Source organism: Geotrypetes seraphini, chromosome 1 (genome assembly GCF_902459505.1).
Source record: "Geotrypetes seraphini chromosome 1, aGeoSer1.1, whole genome shotgun sequence".
Taxonomy (NCBI): domain Eukaryota; kingdom Metazoa; phylum Chordata; class Amphibia; order Gymnophiona; family Dermophiidae; genus Geotrypetes; species Geotrypetes seraphini.
The window spans coordinates 377777514-377797520 of NC_047084.1; the positions used below are offsets into that span (position 1 = coordinate 377777514).

General features: G+C 40.3%; 1 protein-coding gene across 6 annotated transcripts in view; it reads right to left on the minus strand.

Annotated features, from left to right (window-relative positions):
• Positions 1 to 1215: 1215 nt before the first annotated feature.
• The window catches only part of NRG1 (neuregulin 1), a 406539-nt gene continuing 387747 nt past the window's right edge, over positions 1216 to 20007 (minus strand). For all 6 annotated transcript variants that reach the window (XM_033915850.1, XM_033915843.1, XM_033915822.1 and 3 more), the window contains 2 exons: positions 17522 to 17725; positions 1216 to 2916 (listed from right to left, as the gene is read on the minus strand). In XM_033915850.1, the coding sequence (XP_033771741.1) occupies positions 2262 to 2916; positions 17522 to 17725 (859 nt within the window). In that variant the 3' untranslated portion in view covers positions 1216 to 2261. The remainder of the gene's footprint in view (positions 2917 to 17521; positions 17726 to 20007) is intronic.

The window sequence follows — 20007 nt, forward strand, 5'->3', positions numbered from 1 at the left end:
AATATATAGTAAATAAAAAAAAGGCACAAAAGGCCTCAATGAACAAGGACTTGTCTTTATTGGCCCAACACGAGCTGTGTTTCGGTGTACAACACCTGCATCAGGGGTCAGCAAAAAGCAAAGTGCAATTAACTCAGGGATCAAAATCAGTCCTTGAGCCAGAGTATGAACACGACATTGAGAATGCTTGATATACAAATGAAGTTTTAAATCCACAGGTGGGTCCCACTCCCTGAATATGCCTGTCAATTTGTTTCATTTGCATATCCTTTCTGTGTTTTTGTCCACTCTGTGCTTCAAATGCCAACTTTAATTTTTAACAGATTACAGGTAAGGGGGCGGAGAGCAGGGCTACCGGCGCCTCGAGGAAGATAGCGCCTGGGGCGGACCATCCCCCTTCCACCCCCCCCCATTTACTACGACACTGCTTACCAAAAAATTTCACTTCCAAACCACTCAAATAATGCTGATCAACCATAGAAGAGTGTTGGTTGTTTTTTTTCCCCCTAAAGTGGCTGTTCTCAATCCTCATCTTTACAAAAATAACGGAAGGAAGAAAAGCCAGAAAGAAACCAAGTTCAGGTGGTGCAAATCTTCTTTCACATGGGAGCAGATGAAGGCAACTGAAGAAATGATGATGCTATGTGATATAACTACAATTAAAGGGAAAAATAGACATAGCTTGGACACTCAGTAATTGGAATGAACTACGAACAGAAAGGGATAATTTCTGCTTGTAAAGGTGCAATATTTCCAACATTGATATCACACTATCAAAGCCACTAACGACCACAGGTTCTCTTTTTAGCACTGTTCACATGCACATACCTAACAAGTACTCATGCACACTGAGGGCTTTATTAATGCAAACATGCTTGGATACATACTGGGCTTTTCAAATAAATATTTCTTTTTTTTTCTTTTTCTTATCAAAATAGATTCCACAGCTGCCACCTCGGTGATTCCACAGCTGTGTTTTTCTATAAAAATTGCAATTGTTTTGAAAACTGTCCCTTAAAAAGATTGCATGTTTCAAGAACTTTCTACGCACACGGGCAATATGAAGTGTGCGCACGCCACAGAGCAGTTCCAACTTGCTTTCTTTTTATTTTGTTTGTTGTTGGTGGTGGTGGTGATGGGGGTTCTTCCCTTAACCATGCTCTTTTTCAAATTGAGAAAGCATCACACTGTGAAAAGTAAACATAAAAAATGTACTAGAGGTCAAAAATGATTGCACCTTTATTATTTCGATAGTCTTTGATGCCAGCCGCTTTTTCTTTTTTTTTTAAATGCCCGTTTGGATACAGTAGCTTCTAAAGAGCATATTCTGAATGGCAGTAACATGAGCAGCGCTGCACCTCTGAGCCTCCAGTCAACCCATGGATAGCACAGACATGTATAAGTATGAGGGAGAAGAGTGTGCCCTGGGTGACAAGTCTTTATCCTAGATAGATGTGGAATAAAGTATTAATTTTATCAGCTTCTTGACTGAAAGGGCCTCTAAGATGGGGGGTGGGGGGAATATCATTTAAGGGTGGACAATTGCAACCGCCTCGGTCACCTACAACAAAGATGAAGCGAGAGCTCTTAACAGGAGTAAGCTGAGTTTCTGATTGACCATAGCATTTTATCACAGAATGACTTTTATTCCTAGTATTTATTTAACATTCCTTAATGCAGTTTTGTTATCCTGCTGTTATCAATAGTAGCATGCTGTCGAACCTACTATTATTTTCAAGTGCCCAGTAAAGCAAACCTTTGGCTGGCAGAGAGCAGACAAACCTCAGTTCGTATACTGAAGTCGATAAAAACCTCTTACAGAAGGAAAACAGTCATTGCAATGGGTATTGCATTACAGGGCAGGAGGAGGGGAGCAGAAGAGAGATTACCACTACAAGCAAACAGAGGGACTGCTAAAACTCTGGCAAATCATACATTCCAGTCAACATCACCAGTGCGATGCAGAAGAAGCCAGGGAAACCGAAGGTTGGAGCTTGACAGCAATCACTGGAACTGTACAAAACTTGCTCTCAACATAACGTAACATAAAGGCACCATTGATATCGTCCTCATCTCGAAATACTGTAAAAAATTGCTACATATGGCACATAACACATTTGTACATACATATATTTAATTTATAAAAGTTTCTTTTTTCTGTTTTCTACTTGCTGCACTGCTAAAATAAAATAAATTGTTTAATTTAAGGTGGAATACTTCATTATATAAAATAAAGTTTTACAGACTATGTGTTTATGTTTTTATACAGCAATAGGGTCTTGATTAGCTATTACACTGGACAGCCTTGCTTGCAATTCTTCCTGGGTGGAAAAGCGATTAGTTGGGTTAGTCCTGCTCTCAGACAGTCGGTATGCAGTGGTTGACTCCAGGCTGGTAGCCATGGGGTTCTGTATGCTCAGAAAAGGCGTATCCTCACCTATTCTTTCATCTTCTGTCTCACTTTCTGAGCTACTGCTTTCAGAGCTCGTATCAGTGTCCATTTCCAATCTATTGGAAATATGACCATTAGGCTTTGTTCTTTTTGCCCTCCGGCTGTTGATTAGTTTCTTTGCAGGTTTCTGTGTGGGCTCATATTCTTGTGTGGTCTCATACTCCTCATCCTCCACTATCCTCAGAGGACTTGGGGGGAGGCTGTTGGTGTCGTGGCCCGGATTGTGGTGATAGGTGTTGTACTGTTGGCTGGGGTAGTCGTACCTCCTCTCTCTTAATCGAGGGGGTGTCACCAGAAGTAAAGGCCTCTCCTCTTCAATAAAAGGACTGACAGCCATAGAAGGGACAGAAACTGTTAAGCTGGACACCGGGGGAGACATTTCTGGAGGGTGGGATTTTGGAGAACATGGAGACTGGAAGTCCACTGGTGACATGCGAGCTGGTGTGGTCATAGCTGAGACATACCTGAGGAAGCACATGAAAAGAAACCTCTAAATATAGAAAATAAACAAGGGTGGGTCTTTTTCACAAAACATCACGTTATGTTTCTTATCAACAATCCTAAAACTAGATATAAAAAAGGTAATTTTCCCATCCCCCCATTCTTTTCTGTTCAAGCAATTTGTATTCTGCCTCATCCTTATGGGGTTCAAGGCAGTTTAACAGGCAAGATGTCAATACACAAAGCTGACAATCACACAAAGTAACAATCTATAAAAAAAAAAAAATACTTATGGAATAAACACGATTTCAAATAATTAAAAGAAGTTAGGAAGGGTTCATTGCAATCTGTAATGGAAGTCAATTCCAGATTTTAATGGCTTTGAAACATAAATGAGTTATCAAACATTTCTTAAAGCAAATATATTTAATTGAAGGATAACTCTTGGAAGAAATTAAAAAGTGTGAAAAATGTCTAGAGGTCAATATTCAGTCGGCAGCAGTGAGTGTTTTGCTGACTGCTGCTGTTGTAATTTCTAAATATTCAATGTCAGGCCATGTTTGGGCTTCGGAATTGAATATCTGCTTTATGAAGGGCTGCTGATAAGTTCTCAGCCCAACCAACAAAATTGGGGCAGTTTCCATCGAGGGCTATAAACTTAGGGGCTGATACTATAAAGCAGTGGTTCCCAAACCTGTCCTGGGGGACCCCCAGCCAGTCAGGTTTTCAAGATATCCCTAATGAATATGCACGAGAGAGATTTGCATATAATGGAAGTGACAGGTATGCAAATCTCTCTCGTGCATATTCATTAGGGATATCTTGAAAACCTGACTGGCTGGGGGTCCCCCAGGACAGGTTTGGGAACATAAAGTTAGGCGTATCTTAGGTGCCTAAGTTAATTGGCAAAATACCCTTAACTGCCCCAATGTACTTTCGCAAAGCACTTAGTGGTGCCTAACAACTAAGTTGGCTTTTCTATGGGCGGAGCATGAGTTAGGCGCTGCTAAGTGCGATTCTCCAAAAACTTAGGCGCCTGAAATGTAGGCCTTTAAAACCCTCACCTGCATTTCAGGCGCCTACGTTTTTACATAGGTGCCGCTAGCTGCAATTCTGTAAACGGCGTCTAAGTGTGACTGACACGCGGATGGCACCAGCCAATTTAGGTGCCATTTATAGAATCAGCCTTTTAGTCCAGCGATTGTCCACTTTTACCATTCCGTCGGAAAAACACGGAACGAAAAAAGTGGAGAATCGCTGGACTAAGTGTATAGACTTCGATGGAGACTGTCCCAGCTTTGTTGGTCGGGCTAAGAACTTTTCAGCGGCCCCTCGTGTGCCAAGCCGGTTGGTTAACACAGAGCTGGTTAAGTTGATTATTCGGAACTTAACTGGCCATGGGCTGCTGCATAAACATAGGACTATGATTTATGCAGTCCCATTTATGTGGTCACCCTGGTTGCTTAAGGGCTGACCATCACTTAACTGGCTAAGAACTGACTCCCTAAAGATAGCAAGTTTTACTTAAGCACTAAGACTTGGATTCCATAACCGGTGCCGAGGTTGATGGTTGCCTTAAAAGCAGCCACCGATCACATGTCACTCACGCCAGCACCAGGTACAGAATCACATCTCTGGCAAAGGTAGGTGGCGGAAATGTAGGCCAGGGTTTTCCTGGCCTACATTTCTAGTACCTACCTATAAAATGAGAATCATACCTATAGAGGCGCTTTAGGCTGCCTAACGCCACTTCTAGCATTAGACACGCCCGCAGTGGTGTTCGGCGGTCTAAAGTGTCTCCATAGGCATGATTACAGCGCAGATTTTTTTTTTAGATGCCAGTAGGCACCTTAAAACTCAGTTAAAAACACCATTTGAATGGCGTTTTTAGTGTTCAAATGTGTTTATTGATTTTCAAAGACAACACAATACACATAATATGTTCAGTAATAAATGCAGTGAGATCAAATGACAAGTCATAAGCATGAAGAGAAAAATGGCTAACATTATTATACATCATAATCAAAACAATAATGGTAAGGTACGAAGAAAGACCTCAGTGCAGATTGTAACAGAATCCTGGAGAGGAGAAAGGAATAAGAGAGGATAAGGACATTCCGGTGAACTCCATTGAGATTTCCTGTGCTCTACTTTTATTATATATCATCGTTTGGATGTTGAATGGCGTTTTTAACTGAGTTTGGGCGCCTCCAAATTCAGCGCCGGTTTAAGAATCCGTGCCTAACTGCTAATTTTTAGCAGTGATAACTGGCTAAGTGTCACTGAAAATTAACGAATAGCCCCCCAATAAGTGATTTAACCAGTCAGCGGTTGTTTCCGGCCAGTTAAATCGTTTTGAATATCAACCAGCTGGTCTCAGGATACACAAGATGGGAAAGGTCTTTAGAATGCAAACCATTCAGAATCTTAAAAACTAAACGCATTTGGATGGTAGCCAGTGTAGTTGAATCATCAACGGCTTAATTTTGTCAAATATTTGGGAGCCAAAAATCAATTTGGCTGCAGTATTTTGCACCAGCTGAAGCTTATGTTATAATTTGGACATAATTCCTAAATAAAACATTGCCATAATCAAGCTGTGGAAGAATCATTGCTTGAGCTAAGGCCTTAAAAGGTCACCTAAATTTAACCATTTGTGCACTTAAATTTGTAGAAATGGCTTACCCTGAAATTCTGCATATGGCGCCTTTTGTTGTGTGCACACATCGATGTGCACAGCCAATTTGCATGCACAACTTAATTGTTTAATAGGCCTAATTAGCACCGAAAATTGGCAATTAATACCTTATAATGGATGGTAATTGGCACTAATTAAAAGTTACATGCATAACTTGAAAAGCACAAATCTAGAAAAAGTGTGTGCCAGCTGAAGTGCATGAATTTGAAAAGGAGGCGTGGCCAGGGAAGGCGCATGGATCGTGAGCATTCCTAAATGTTAGGCAGTACAAGGTCCAATGTACTATCAAATAACTTTCAACAAAAGGAATGGAGGAAGAAAACTCAAGTTCCAAGAAAAAAACTCAACTTCTATGAAAAAACAACTCCACGTGAGTCAAGTGGAGTTGTTTTTTTCATAGAAGTTGAGTACAATGTCCACTTTAGTCCAGCCCACAGCATTCCTCTAGCACAGTGGTCTCAAACTCAAGCCCTTTGCAGGGCCATGTTTTGGATTTGTAGGTACTTGGAGGGCCTCAGAAAAAATAGTTAGTGCCTTATTAAAGAAATGACAATTTTGCATGAGGTTAAACCCTTTACAGTTTATAAATTTTTCCTTTTGGCTAAGTCTTAATAATAATATTGTAATTTATAGCTAAAGAGACATGATCAAGAAACTGTTTTATTTTTGTGATTATGATAAAACATACCGAGTGCCTCAAAATAGTACCTGGCGAACCGCATGTGGCCCCCAAGCCGCAAGTTTGAGACCACTGCACTAACCCATCCCTTGAGATTTAGACGAACTGTCTGTCTAGAAAACAAGTTTCAAAAATACAGAATTGAAAGGGTTTGGTGATAAAAACATCCATCTGCCCTTTTATGCCACTTTTGGACTTTTTCCTTTTTTTGAAAATGAGCTTCATAGTAACATAGTAAATTATGGCAGATAAAGATCTGAATGGTCCATCCAGTCTGCCCAACAGTCACATGCATTAGTAAATTGTCTGTCTTTTGACATATCTGGGACATAGACTGTAGACGTCTGCCCCAGGACAGTCCTTAGGTTCCAATGACTGGAGCTGCTGTCGAAGCTTGATGCAGCCCATCCAAACCATTTTGTCATCTGTGGGATACAGATTATAAAAGTCTGCTCAGTATTGTCTTTGTGTTTCAGATTACTGGAGCTTCCATCAAAGCTCTCTCCCCAGCCCATCTTAAACCAAATTGCCATATGAAGGACACAGACCAAGTCTGCCCAGCACCGGCCTTAGTTCTTCCCAGCCAAGTCTTCATCTAAGCTCCATTTGACACATCAAACACACATGCAACCATATGTTAGGCACAAGAACTTTTCCAGCCATACAGTTGGTGTAAGGGCTTCTGCCTAAATCTAATCTAAGCTTCATTTAATATACCGAATCTACTCCCTAAGGAGCTCAACTCAGTTTACAGTTCGTTAAAAAATGAAAACTGTGGGATAAAAACAGAAATTGGTTAGATTAGATGGACGGAAAAAGTTAGAAAAAAGTATGTTGAATTGCTCAAAATTACTATTCAACAGCTAAAATCAAATTAACTATTGTGAAAACAACCAGGTTTTTAAACTTTTTCGAAATTGATATAATTGATCTACCAGTCTTAGAGAATCTGGAAGTCCATTCCAAATTCTCACCAATTTAAATGTAAAAGATTTACTAAGCTTCCCAGTGCATTTAATACCTTTCAGAGAAGGAAATGCTAATTTGTGAATTGTTGTAATTCTTGAATAGCAGGATCTAAAGGAATTCCAACTAAGGGGAATCAAAGAGTCAAATATTCCATAAAGGAGTTTGAAAACCACACATGCACACTTGAACTTTATCCTATGATGGACCGGAAGTCAATGGAGTTTTGCTGGAAATATGTTTTTAAACTCTTCAGTATCCTGTATTTGGTTTTAATTTTCTGTTTCCCTACCCTTTTGGGGGTTTTTCCCTTATTTTTGTTCTTTCCTATCATTGATTGTAGTTCTTCCCTTTTTCCTCATGTGCCGTTTGTTTCATTCTGGTCAGTCACGTCAGTCAAGAAAATTTGTCCCTTTATGTTTCTTTGATGTCTACTTGTTCCCTGCATTTTATAATTTTTATTTTGTAAAACCACTTTGATTACAGATAAGGCGGGATAACAAATTTTGATAAACTTGAAACTTTCTTCTGTCCACTGTCTAGCCAGATACCACCAATGCATATGCCTATCTGTAAATACACATTGCTTAGGCACATATTTGGTATTTATGGTGTACATTTATTTTTCTTTATTCTCTTTTTCCAAACTCCAGAAAGATATATGTCAACTTTGATGACACTCAGATTTCATCTGAGGCTTGTCCCCATTAGTTTAAGTTGATTATAAGATTATAGTTTAATCAATTTACTTAATGAAAAGTTGAGATTTTCATAGGGATTCTAAAATCAGTGTCTATTTTTCATCTTTTGCAAGTGGTTCTCAATTTTTGTATATTTTGTCTATACAGTATTATTTGAAATTTGTATTGTTTTGTTGTTTCAAAACTCAGATTTCATCGACATGTCTAAAATTTACACTCCAGCAGTTACACCAGTCATAGAGCTGGTGTAACTTTGGGTGCATTCAATGCAGCAGAGATGCACAGAACTTATGGGTATACAGTGGGGTAGTAATGGGGGTGGGGGGGAAGCAGTCCATTCCGGGTGCCATCTTGGTGAGGGCACAGGCACCCATCCTGCTCTCCACCCCCTGCTCCCCTCCCACTTCCTTGTGTGCGTGCTGCTTTCCTTCCCCAGTAACTCTGTAACGTTCCTGGAACGAGCAGCAATCCCCAAGCTGCTGTCACGCCAATGTCAGCTCTTCCTCTGACATCACTTCCTGGACCCGCACCTAGGAAGTGGCGTCAGAGGAAGAGCCACACTGGTGCAACAGCAGCTTGGGGGTTGCTGCTCATGCCAGGAACGTTACAGAGGTACGGGGGAAGGGAAGCAATGCACAAGCAGCAGGAGGGAGTGGGGAAGGAGTGTTTGGAGGTAGAGGGGTGGAGAAGGTGGCAGGGGAGGGCCTCGTACCCTCGCTACACCACTATTGGTATATGCCTCTTTCATTTGCACTCAGTACCACTTATATGCCCATTACAGAATAGCACTTAAGTACTCTCTTTCGCAGGTAGTGTACGCTTACACACATAAGTGCTAGAATTCTAGACACTTATGCAAGCAATGCATGCATAATGTGGGTGCCCACTTATACGACTGCCTTTCACATGGCTAAATGGGGTAGATAAGCATCTTGCACCTATGGTAGATCATGGTATCCTGGCCAAGAGTGTATTTGATGTCAATGATAAATAGAAGGTTCACTAGCTTTGGTCCATGTTTTTCTTTACAAATAATTTCTGGTGTATTTAATACTGTAACTGCTCAATGATTGTGGTGGATGGACTTGGGGAAGCTACCTGCAGTTTACAAACATGGAATCAGTAGCATATATTGAGAATGGATGCATGATAGTTTTGAATTCTGTAACATTATTGTAATCTATATCACTGCAGAAATATATTCTATAGAGATATACAATTACAGTGCTATCATCTTATTAGCACTATCATAGATTGAAGCAAAATAATTGTGAGGAATACAGGTTATCTCATACATATTCTATTAGATATATTTGCATCTCTTGAATTGCAAATCTTAATTTTATTCAACACTCTCCCAATACAATCTGATACTGTACAGCTAGAGGCAATGTACTAAAATCAGCTGAACTTTACACTATGGGGTCCTTTTATCAAGCCGCGCTAGTGGGGTTAGCGCGTCGGACATTTCATCACGCGCTAACCCCTGCGGCCGGCTAAAAAACTAATGCCTGCTCAATGAAGGCGTTAGCGGCTAGCGCGGCAGGCAGTTTAGCGTGCGGTATTACGCACATTAAACCCCTGCCGCAGCTTGATAAAAGGACCCCTATATTTTGCTATTGTGCATGTGGAGAATAATTCTATAAAAGGGCACTAACCTTTAGGTCTTTATAATTAGGGTTACCAGATTTTCCTTCGGGAAAATCCAGACCCATGGCCACCCTCCCCAGGACCGCCCTGTTCTGCCTCCAGACGGCATCCGCACACGCACGGGCATGTTGCAATGACATCACCGCATTGCGTCCGAGCATGCCCCTTCCTGATGTGATTATGGCGGGAAGCTTTCTAAAACCCAGACAAAATGGCGGGTTTTGAAAAGCCGTCCAGCCCTCCGGACATGACCTCAAAAGGACATGTCCGGGGAAATCTGGACATCGGGTAACTCTATTTATAATGCATCTATTTGAAGCCTGGTCTACTACTATTAATTATTGCTAGTGTTTTGGCGCTATTCCTTCAGCAACTCGCTTTTTACCTTCCAATAATTGGATTCAGTGTCTCTTGAGGACGGCATGTAGATATGCCGAAATGTGGATCCTTGTTGGGACTAAGCTTCTAAAGAATAAAGGCTTTGTTGGTTGGAACGATGTATGTAATGCTGCACTTCAGCCCTTCGTTAGAACTGAATTTACAAATCAATGCACTAAAGAAAAATTCAATCTCTACAAAATGCTATTTGTGGAAAAAGTTATACTTTTGGGCTGACATAATAATGTGCACTACAGACTTAGCACAGCAACACAGAGGGCTCCTTTTATCAAGGCACGGAAAGGGGGGGTTTAACACACAGAATACCGCCTGCCGCGCTAGTCACTAACGCCTCCATTGACGAGGCGTTAATTTTTTTGGCTTGCCGCGGGGGTTAGTGCGTGATGAAATGTCCGACGCGCTAACCTCCGTAGTGCGCCTTGATAAAAGGAGCCCAGAGTGTGCAAAAATAATAGAACCCTTGATAAACCCTGGATGTTGTCATGTATACAATAATGCACATTCTTTTATAGGGTATTAAATGGATCAACAGTACATATTCAGTGACATTTTAGAAAGATGTCCAAGTCCGAATATGGATGTCAAGTTATTATGTTAAATATGGACATCAATTTCTCATGTATTTTAGAACACAACCTGATGAAATTTAGGGCCCCCTGTGCTACGGGTAAAAACTAACGCCAGCTCAATGTGGCATTAGCGTCTAGTGCGTGCGGCAATGCAGCACGCATTAAGCGCTTGCTAAAACCGCTAACGCAGCTTAGTAAAAGGAGCCCATAGTCTAGTTTAAGTAAATGGGAAAATGACATCCAGGTGCTGGTGACATCCATCATGAACATCCCTTTTACAAACTGAAACATCCTAATTATGAACGGGGAAAAAGAAGGGACATGGATGTTTTTGTGGCAGCATAGGAACATCCATGTTGTAAAACAATCACACCGATATGTCTGTGTGGAGCAGAGGGCTAGTTTAAAAGTGAAAGCTGTGGGTTCAAATCCCACTTCAGCTATATGTGATTTTTCTTTTTAATTATGTCCTCCAGGGAGAGAAAAATATCTACTGTACTTGAGTGTACAACGTTTCAACAGCCTTCAGGCTTGCAGGTTTCTTATGCATTCAGATAGAGTAGGTATTCTTCTGTCCCTACAAGCTCACAATTTCAAAAAAACACAACAAAAAACCCCACAAAGAACTGAAGAGGGTTTGAATTTCAGTCTCTTGGTTCTCAGTCTACTGCACTAACCCATTCCTTAACTCTGCACGGAGTTGTATTACGTTAATTAAAAAAAAAAAAAAATTAATACCATGAAAGTCCATAGCTCTTGAGGCTGACATAGAGCCCAGTAGCCCTTGACAGCTTCATATTTAGGTGAGGGAGGGGACAGCAACCACTGGGGAATTAAAGAGCTGACTTGCCTTAATCCCTCTGGTGAACAGCTGCTCAATCAGAGCATCCATTTGTAGCCTGGATATACCAAGTACCAAGTGTAAATAACAACATACATCTTTTTGGACATAGATATCCCTTCCTCTTCTGAATTCAGAGTTAGATGTCCGTATTTTGGATCCTTCCTAGTCCTGCCCAAATATGCATACAGACTAAACCCCCTTACTATAAGGACATATTCCAGCTTTAGACCTCCATATCCTAGCTTTAAATAATCGGGATTTGGATACCCATGCAATTTGAATGTCTAAATGCCAGTTTTCAGATGTCCAGAACACAAATAAAGCTCCTAAAATAAGGGCCACTATCTTATTTAATGCATACCTCCTACCATTTAGCATGTGAAACAGCCTTTTCTATATTGGCTTCCTAGTTTGAATTTTGAAATGGTTGGTTCAGGTCAATCAAAAATCATTTAGGGTAGTATAGAACTACTGGAAGAGAGTGTGGCTTAATGGTTAGTACCCTGAGGTTGTGGGTTCAACTCTGTGCTGCTCTCTGTGTCCATGGGCAAGTCACTTAATCCTCCATTGCTCCAGGTACATTACATAGATTGTGAGCCCACCGGGAAAGATAGGGAAAACGCTTGAGTACAGGTATGTAAAACCGCTTTGAGTGTGGTTGTACAACTACAAAAAGGTGGTATACAAGTCCCAATCCCTACTGGTAAAGGCCATTAGTCTTTCATACAGGGACCTACTTACTAAAGTACAGTAAAGATTTGAAGGTACCACGTGGTGGTTACCACAGTTACCTTGTGGAAATCGGAAAGCTTCTGCATTAAATGTGACCATTTCCTTATTGTGTGTTAATTGCATTGCAGTAATACGATGCAGTCCACTACACCTAACTTGACAGCATATGAAGAGCTAGACCTCTCCCACCTCTGTCAGATTCTTTGCATTGACATCCATTGCACTTTTAGCTTTCCTGCTTCTCTAGAATATGACGGGCCAAGCCTACAAAGTTGGACTTTGCAAGGGAGTAAAGCAGGAACTGCAAGATGGCACCAAATAATAGGATGATGTTTCTTTGCAAATACTGCTGCAGAGACTCCTTCAAGTTAAAGACCTAATTAGTGAGAATCAAGAAAATCTTACCGAATGGAAGGGAGAAACAGGAGCATTGAAGATACACCTGGTGATGAAAACTATGCTGTATGATCTGCTGTGGTAACAGAGCTGCAGTGATTAGCTCTATGTTAATGATACTGCAGAGTCCCCATACATTCTGTTCTCTGTCTGGCTATTAACCTGAGAATTGGTACACGTGCAAAGGTGCCACCAGATGTGAGGAGTGGCCTGAGAATGAGAGAAGCCAGGGTTCAAATCCTGTGCCTCCTATTGACTCTCCTTGTGGCCAGGGCAAATCATTTCATACTCCATTGCTTCAGGTGCTGTTTGGATTTTTAGCCCACTTGGGCAATGAAATACCATATTTTTCGGACCATGATGCACTGGACCATAAGACACACCCACTTGTAGAGGAGGAAAAACCAAGAAAATAAAATTTGGTCCAAAATTTTTTTCTTCTTGGTTTTTCCTCCTCTACACATAGATGTGTCTGGTGGTCTGGTGCTGGGAAGCTCACAGCCCGAAGCAGCCTGCAGCCCAAAGCCTGAAACAGCCTGAAGAAGCTGTGGGCGGCTTCGGGCTGCAGGCTGCTTCCTTGGCTTTGGGCTTTGGGCTTCCTTGGTTTCGGGCTTTGGGCTGCAGGCTGTTTCGGGCTGTGGGCTTCCCAGCACTTGAATTTTTAACTTAACTTGAGCTTGGATTTGGAAAAGGTGAGTAATGAAAACTAAAATCCACCTCCAGACTTAACACAACACCCACATTAAAAGTTAACATAGTTTAATTAAAAACTCAGATTAGTTTATCCTGTAACAGTTCTTTCTAGCATTATAGGGTTCTTGGATTTGTGCTAACAGAAGCTGGGAAAAACAAATTGCCAAAATATAAAATAAAGCCTTTTTTTCACTTCCCCAATAATTTGTAGGACAACAAAAGGTTGTAAATATTAACTGCTTCCCAGCAAATAACTGGTCAAATGTACAAATTCACAGTTTAAAAAAATCTTTGAGGGTCCTTCAAAAAGTTTCCACACTTTCATATTTTCGTGGGAAATGGTTGGGGGCAGGAGAAGTGGTAAGAGTGCATGTCATGGAATGTCAAAGGAAAAATGTATCGCAAAACAGGGTGAATATGTGGAAAAGTGATGTAATTTGCTTTTGAGACATTTAATAAATAGTATTTAAAAAATAAAAGTGCGGAAATATTTTGAAGCTCCTTCATATGTGGTCAATATTCAAAATGATTTAACTAGCCAGAAAGGCCACTGACCAGTTAAACCACTTGTTTGAGCTATCTGCTACTTTTCAGCAGCTATCACTCCTGATAATTAGCGATTAGATATGTCGCTAAGTAAAAGTTGGCTTTTTGGGGGGCAGCCTTGGAGCAGAGTTAGTACTTAGACGGCTAAATGGCAATATTCAGCATTAAATCGGCCAGGGTAACTGTATAAATGGGACCGTATACAACATACCACCTTTCCTCCACAGATACCAAAGCGGTTTACATTGAATACATTTATGCAGCAACCCATGGCAGCTTAAGTTCTGCATATCGACTTAAGCGGCCACCATATGTTATCATGGTCTAGCATTGAATATCTGGGAATAAGTCTGGTGGCAATCAGCAAAATGCTCTCTGCCACTGGCTGAATATTTACTCCTATATTGACGTAAGACTGCCATCACCTTTTAAACCCTGTTTGTATCATGGGAAATGTTGAATGACTTTGTTATTCTTCCCATGGAAAAGCTTTAATTTGCTCCCTAAAAGCAATTGAAGAGGTGAGTTCCAAAAACCTGTTAAGTAACTGTTTTTTCAATAATGAGTTCATATTGGTAAAAGACTGCCTTTATAGTCATAAAATATGTGAAATTTGCATTAAAAGGCATTTATTCATAAGGTACATGATATTCAGTGGGAAAAATTTCTTATGTTGGATATAATTCTTGAAAATAAAAAACTTGTTTTTATCCAGAGAACAGTTTTTCATATTTAACAGGTTTTGGAACTCACCTTAGATGAGTCTCTTTACAAAGGGATATTCTTCATATAAGCCAGGTCTTTGATGAGAAATCTTTCAAACAAAGCATATACAATTTATGTTTATGTTTATTTAAAAAGGCTTGCTATACCACCTTTCCATTGGTCAAGGTGGTGCACATGCTAAAACAAAATAAAAAAGTTAGAAAAGGAACTCCATAAAATCAAAGATAAAAATCTCATTCAAACAAACAAACATAGCATTTTTTTGTTCAAAGAACTTGTGGATCCTACTGAACCCACCCAATGAAATTGTAAGGATAAACTACCTGAAAATAGTAAGTTTTAAGTGCTTGTATAAAAGTAGGGAACGATGTCAAGTTTTTGATGGTATTTGGGAAGATCATTCCAAAGTTTTGGGCAAAGTTAGAAAAAGGCAGACTTCAGGTGAATTCATAATAGGCTTTAGATAATGGAGGAATGGTTAAATGGTGAGCATCTAGGAAATGCAAGAATCTTGTGGGAGTATAAGCTATAATTAAATTAGAAAGGTAGGAGGGAACATTGGTATGAAGAGCCTTATGAGTAAGGCAAACATATTTAGACTGAATCCGGAAATGCATAGGGAGCCAGTGCAGTGATCTTATAAATGGTGAACAGTGATCAAATCAATTGGCATTAAGCAAAAATCAAGCAGCTGTATTGTGAAGTTTGTAATTGTTTGAGTTCGACTTGAGAAATCCCTGCATAAACCACACTGCAATAATCTAAATGTGAGATGATAAATGCATAAATAAGAGTTCGGAGTGTTGATTTATCTAGTTAATGTCACAGAGGTTGTAATTGTTGTAGAGCATAGAAGCTTGATTTTAGAACTTTTGAAACTTGATCATGAAATGTTAATGCCCTGTCAAAACTGGCACCTAAATATTTAAACTATTCAACAATTTTGATCAGTTGATTGAAAAGAATTGGAACTGAGGTAGGGCAAAGAGTGCAGCCAGTTAACCAACATTCAGTGGTTTTATCCTACTTAAGAACTAGCTTGTGTGTGATTGTCATGGCAATCGTACAGTCAACTAAATTTGAGAAATCAGGAGAAAGGGTAGTCAGAAAAACTAAAAGAATGTCATCCACATATGAGTAAAAAGAGATTCTAAATTGGAGATCAAATTTAAAGCGCGTGGCAATAAACCATGTATAGAAAGTTTAAGCCAAGATGAAAGGACAGGATGTAGGGAACACATGGTACAATGCATATCAGATATAATTGTTGACAATTTTGTTAAGGAGGGAATAGAAAATGTTGATAATGTGAGGAATGGCAAAACTATAGAATTAATGAGAATTTGTTTTATAAGTGATGCATCTTGATGCACCTTTTCTCAACTGAATAATTTTATCTGAAATTTTTTTTACTAATGTTGAAGGAAGAGAAGGTTCAAGGGGTAGAGTCCTAAAAATAAAGTGATAAATGAGAAAAAAAAGATATTTAGGTGGATTATCTGAATCGTTAATGATATTAAAATAATATTGCTTCTTAGCTTGCTGAAGTTTAGTATTATATTCAGATTGAAGAATTTTATAAGATTGCAAAGAAGCAGAGTCTTGACGCTTACATCAGTTTCTTTCTGTACATCTTAATTATCGTTTTAGATGGCGAAGTCCATCATGATACCATGGTTCCTTACATAGTAGGGAAGATTTGACTATTTTAATAGGAGTGATATTATTAAGGCAAATTGTAAGGTTTTCATTCCAACAGTGTGCCTGGTTCTTCAATAGTAGAAGACAGAAAATTAGAAAGGAAAAAAGTAAAAAGAGGAGTACACTCTGAATGATTTAGGTGATTTAAAAACCTGGAGTCATAGTGAGAAGTGAATTTTTACTTTTTTGGAGGGAGAAAAGAGACCAGTTGAAAGGAAATTAAATAATAGTCAGACCATGAAACTGGAAGAGTATTGAATCGGGATAAGTAAGAAGCCATTTGAGGTGTCGACAGAACAATATCTATGGTATGGCTTGCTTAGAAATACATTGAGCAAACAGTGCTATTAAGTCAAGGGGCAGATGTATGAATAAAGAGCTTTCCTCACCCTGTTTCAACCATGTTTCTGTAAGAAAAAGACAAATCAATTGAGACTATTAAAATAAATCTGCAACAAGTGAGGATTTAGAATGGACTGATCTGCTATTTAGAAGACCAAATATATAAGAACAAGATTCAACAGAGACTTGAGATGGAGTAGTTCCACAAGAAATAAGATTACTTACTTGCCTATAACATTGAGGAAAAGATTGTTGAGGTCAATTGCCCCAAAATGCCAGAATAGCAGCCATATTGGAGCTAGTTGAAAAGGGGAGAAAAGGAAAAGATGATAGCAAAATAAAAGTAAAAACTGATAGGGAACAGATAAAGGAGTTCCAGAGTCACCCCTCAGAGCTCGCCCCCAAGGGCCAAGCCCAATGAATGAAATGTCACAACAGTGTGACTTTTAAAGGGACTTCCTTACATCGATTCAGAGGCAGCGATTGTTGGGCAATTCACTAGGTAAGCTACGTGGGGGTGGAAAGGGGGTTCCTAGGAGAGAACACAAAGTAAAAATAATAAACTCTCATGCACAAACAGTGAAAGTGAAGATGGGTGAAATGTTGCAACAGTGTGACTTTTAAAGGGATTTCTTTACGTCGGGTCACATGACTCAAGAAGCCACAAACTTTATGTCCACTTTCAACGAGAAAAAGTTCAATTTGGAAGCTGACTCAGAAAAAATATGTTCACGGATTTCCTTCTGCAATTTGTGTATGTTCTTTATCCATAATAGCTTGCATGCATAACTTCGAAAACTCCAAACCTATGCACTTAGGATCCCTATCTGACCTAACCCAATCGCAGAATCATATACATACATGTACATATACTGTATAGTGCCTCAATTTCTACCCAGAGTTCCCTGTTCTATGCGCAGAAATGTCTTCATAATTGCCCTCTTCTTCCCCTCTTTGGAGTCCAGCTCATAAGATTGCTACCATACCTTTCGCTGTGAGGTGAATCTCTGTAGGAATCTGGAGTATCTCTTGCATGCCTGAAGAAACTGTTGCATTCTCGGGGGCCACCAATTCCGTTTAGGCGCCCCCTTGGCCCTGCTGGGCTGGTATGCCTGCTGTTGTCCACAGATGATGTCACCAGCACTGAGTGGCTTTCTGAGAGAATGCTTTCAGTCTGACCATTGCTCCAACTGGTAAATAATAGTTAAAGAAGGTCAGTACACTTTTATTACAAAGAAAGAAATTACTTTTGTAAAAGGGTGGCAGTAACTATTTGGTCTTTTGACACGTACAGGTCATCATTGATGGAGTTATTACACCCCTTGAGGTGAGATAATACATATTATTAAAAACACAGCATTTATAATGCCCTTAAGCCTACATCTGGAAATATTCAGCCCATTATTTGATCTGACTCTGAATATGTTTACCTCTGTTTTACATAAATTTACACCAGAATAGTGTTTTCTACATCTTTTAATTTTGCAAATTCAAGGTGACAGGCACTGTATCTCATGAGCATAATAAAAAACCAAGTTTCAAGTTTACTAAAAACTTGATATACCGCTCATGAGTAGAAACTCCAAAGCAGTTCGCAATAATTCAAAAATATTCTAAATGTTATAAGGGAAAGTATAGATTGAAGCAAGTGAAAGAGGAAAAGAAGGAAAGATAGAAAAAGACAGGAAAGAGGAAGGAGAGCAACGAAAAGAAGGAAAGATAGGAAAGAGGAAGGAGAACACCGAAAACCAACTACAGTGGTACCTCGGTTTACGAGTGCACCGGTTTGCGAGTGTTTTGCAAGATGAACAAAACACTCAGCAAACTTTTGTCTCGTAAACCGAGCACTGCCCCGATAAACAAGCACTCAGCAATGGTGGCCCAGGGGAGAGTACTTGCCTGTGGGTGCTGCACAGCGATTCCAAAGTGGTGCCTTCCTTGCCTCGGGGTCCCCATGCGGCTGCCCTCCTGCTTCAGCGATGCCTCTGCCGTCCGTCAGCGCTCTCCCGGCTCCCATCTAAACTGGCCATCCTGAATGAGCATGCGCGCGACTTCTCTCTCCTCTCCTAAGTCAGCCGCTGCCCCGACAATACGCTCACCACGTACAAGCACGCAGGACGTCCTTGTACGTGGTGAGCGTGTTGTCGGGGGAGCGGCTGACTTAGGAGAGGAGAGAGAAGTCGCGCACATGCTCATTCAGGATGGCGGCCGGTTTAGATGGGAGCCGGGAGAGCGCTGACGGACGGCAGAGGGCAGCCGCATGGGGACCCCGAGGCAAGGAAGGCACCACTTTGGAATCGCTGTGCAGCACCCGCAGGCAGGTACTCACCCCTGGGCCACCATTCGTTGTGGAACGAATCTTCTGAGTTTGCATTAAAGCCTATGGGGAACTTTGCTTTGAAAAACGAGCATTTTGGATTACGAGCATGATCCTGGAACGGATTATGCTCGTAAACCAAGGTACCACTGTATTTCTTAAACCTCAAACATGGTTCAAGCAACTATGAAAGGTTCAAATGCATAAAATCCTAGCAATATTTGAACCCCGCAGTAAGTGATTGCTTTACAATATTGGGATATTAAGATCAAGTATCTGGATGGTGTCTTGCACTGAAGATCCAGATTCAGCGGCCAGTGCCAGCTTTATCCAGTTAGAAGACAGATCTGAATGAACCAAAAGGATGAACCAAAGAACACCAATTCACTGCCCTACATTATGCAAACAGAGACACCGTTCATTACCACTATCTACATAACTGGTGATTTTGCCTGGCTACACTCATGGACTGGCCCGATATTATCCAGAAAGTTCCACGGAATATGTTTATTAAGTTCTGGATATACCGCCTTGTAATAAAAGAATGTCAGTGGCAGTAATCCAATGAGCAGGGCATGCTAACCGAATGAGTGTCACCAAATATTGGGTCAAATATTTGCTTCAGCGCACAGTACAGTACGTTTTCATTATCCGCATGTTCTGTATTAGCATGGGTTACAGAAAATAAAAGGTGACCCATTTTCGCTATTCACGGCCATTTTCACATATTCGCGGTCATGCAGAGTGTGTTCCCATGAGGATGAAGATATTTATAGAGCTCTGCATCAGACCTGTTACACCAAAAGATTGCTTTCCAACCAAGAAAAGGTCTGTAAAATAAATGCAGAACATAATAAGCTGTTCTTTACAAGAAGAGAAGCAAAAAGATTCACTATGAAAATTCCACAGGAGAATAGACGAAACCAAACACAGAAAACTGTGGAATTAATGATCTTGATTTTATAGCTTGTTTATTAAAAAGCCTTCACAATAAATGGTGCAGTCCAATAAAACAATCCGATAATACACAGTAAAAGTGTTGTGGTATGGACCCAATAGGGCCCTCACTTGCCTGTACTGCTCAGATCAGCAGTACAATGCTCTCACTTACATAGTATTCTGAATGCTTTAGAGCAGTGTATCACAAACTGTGTG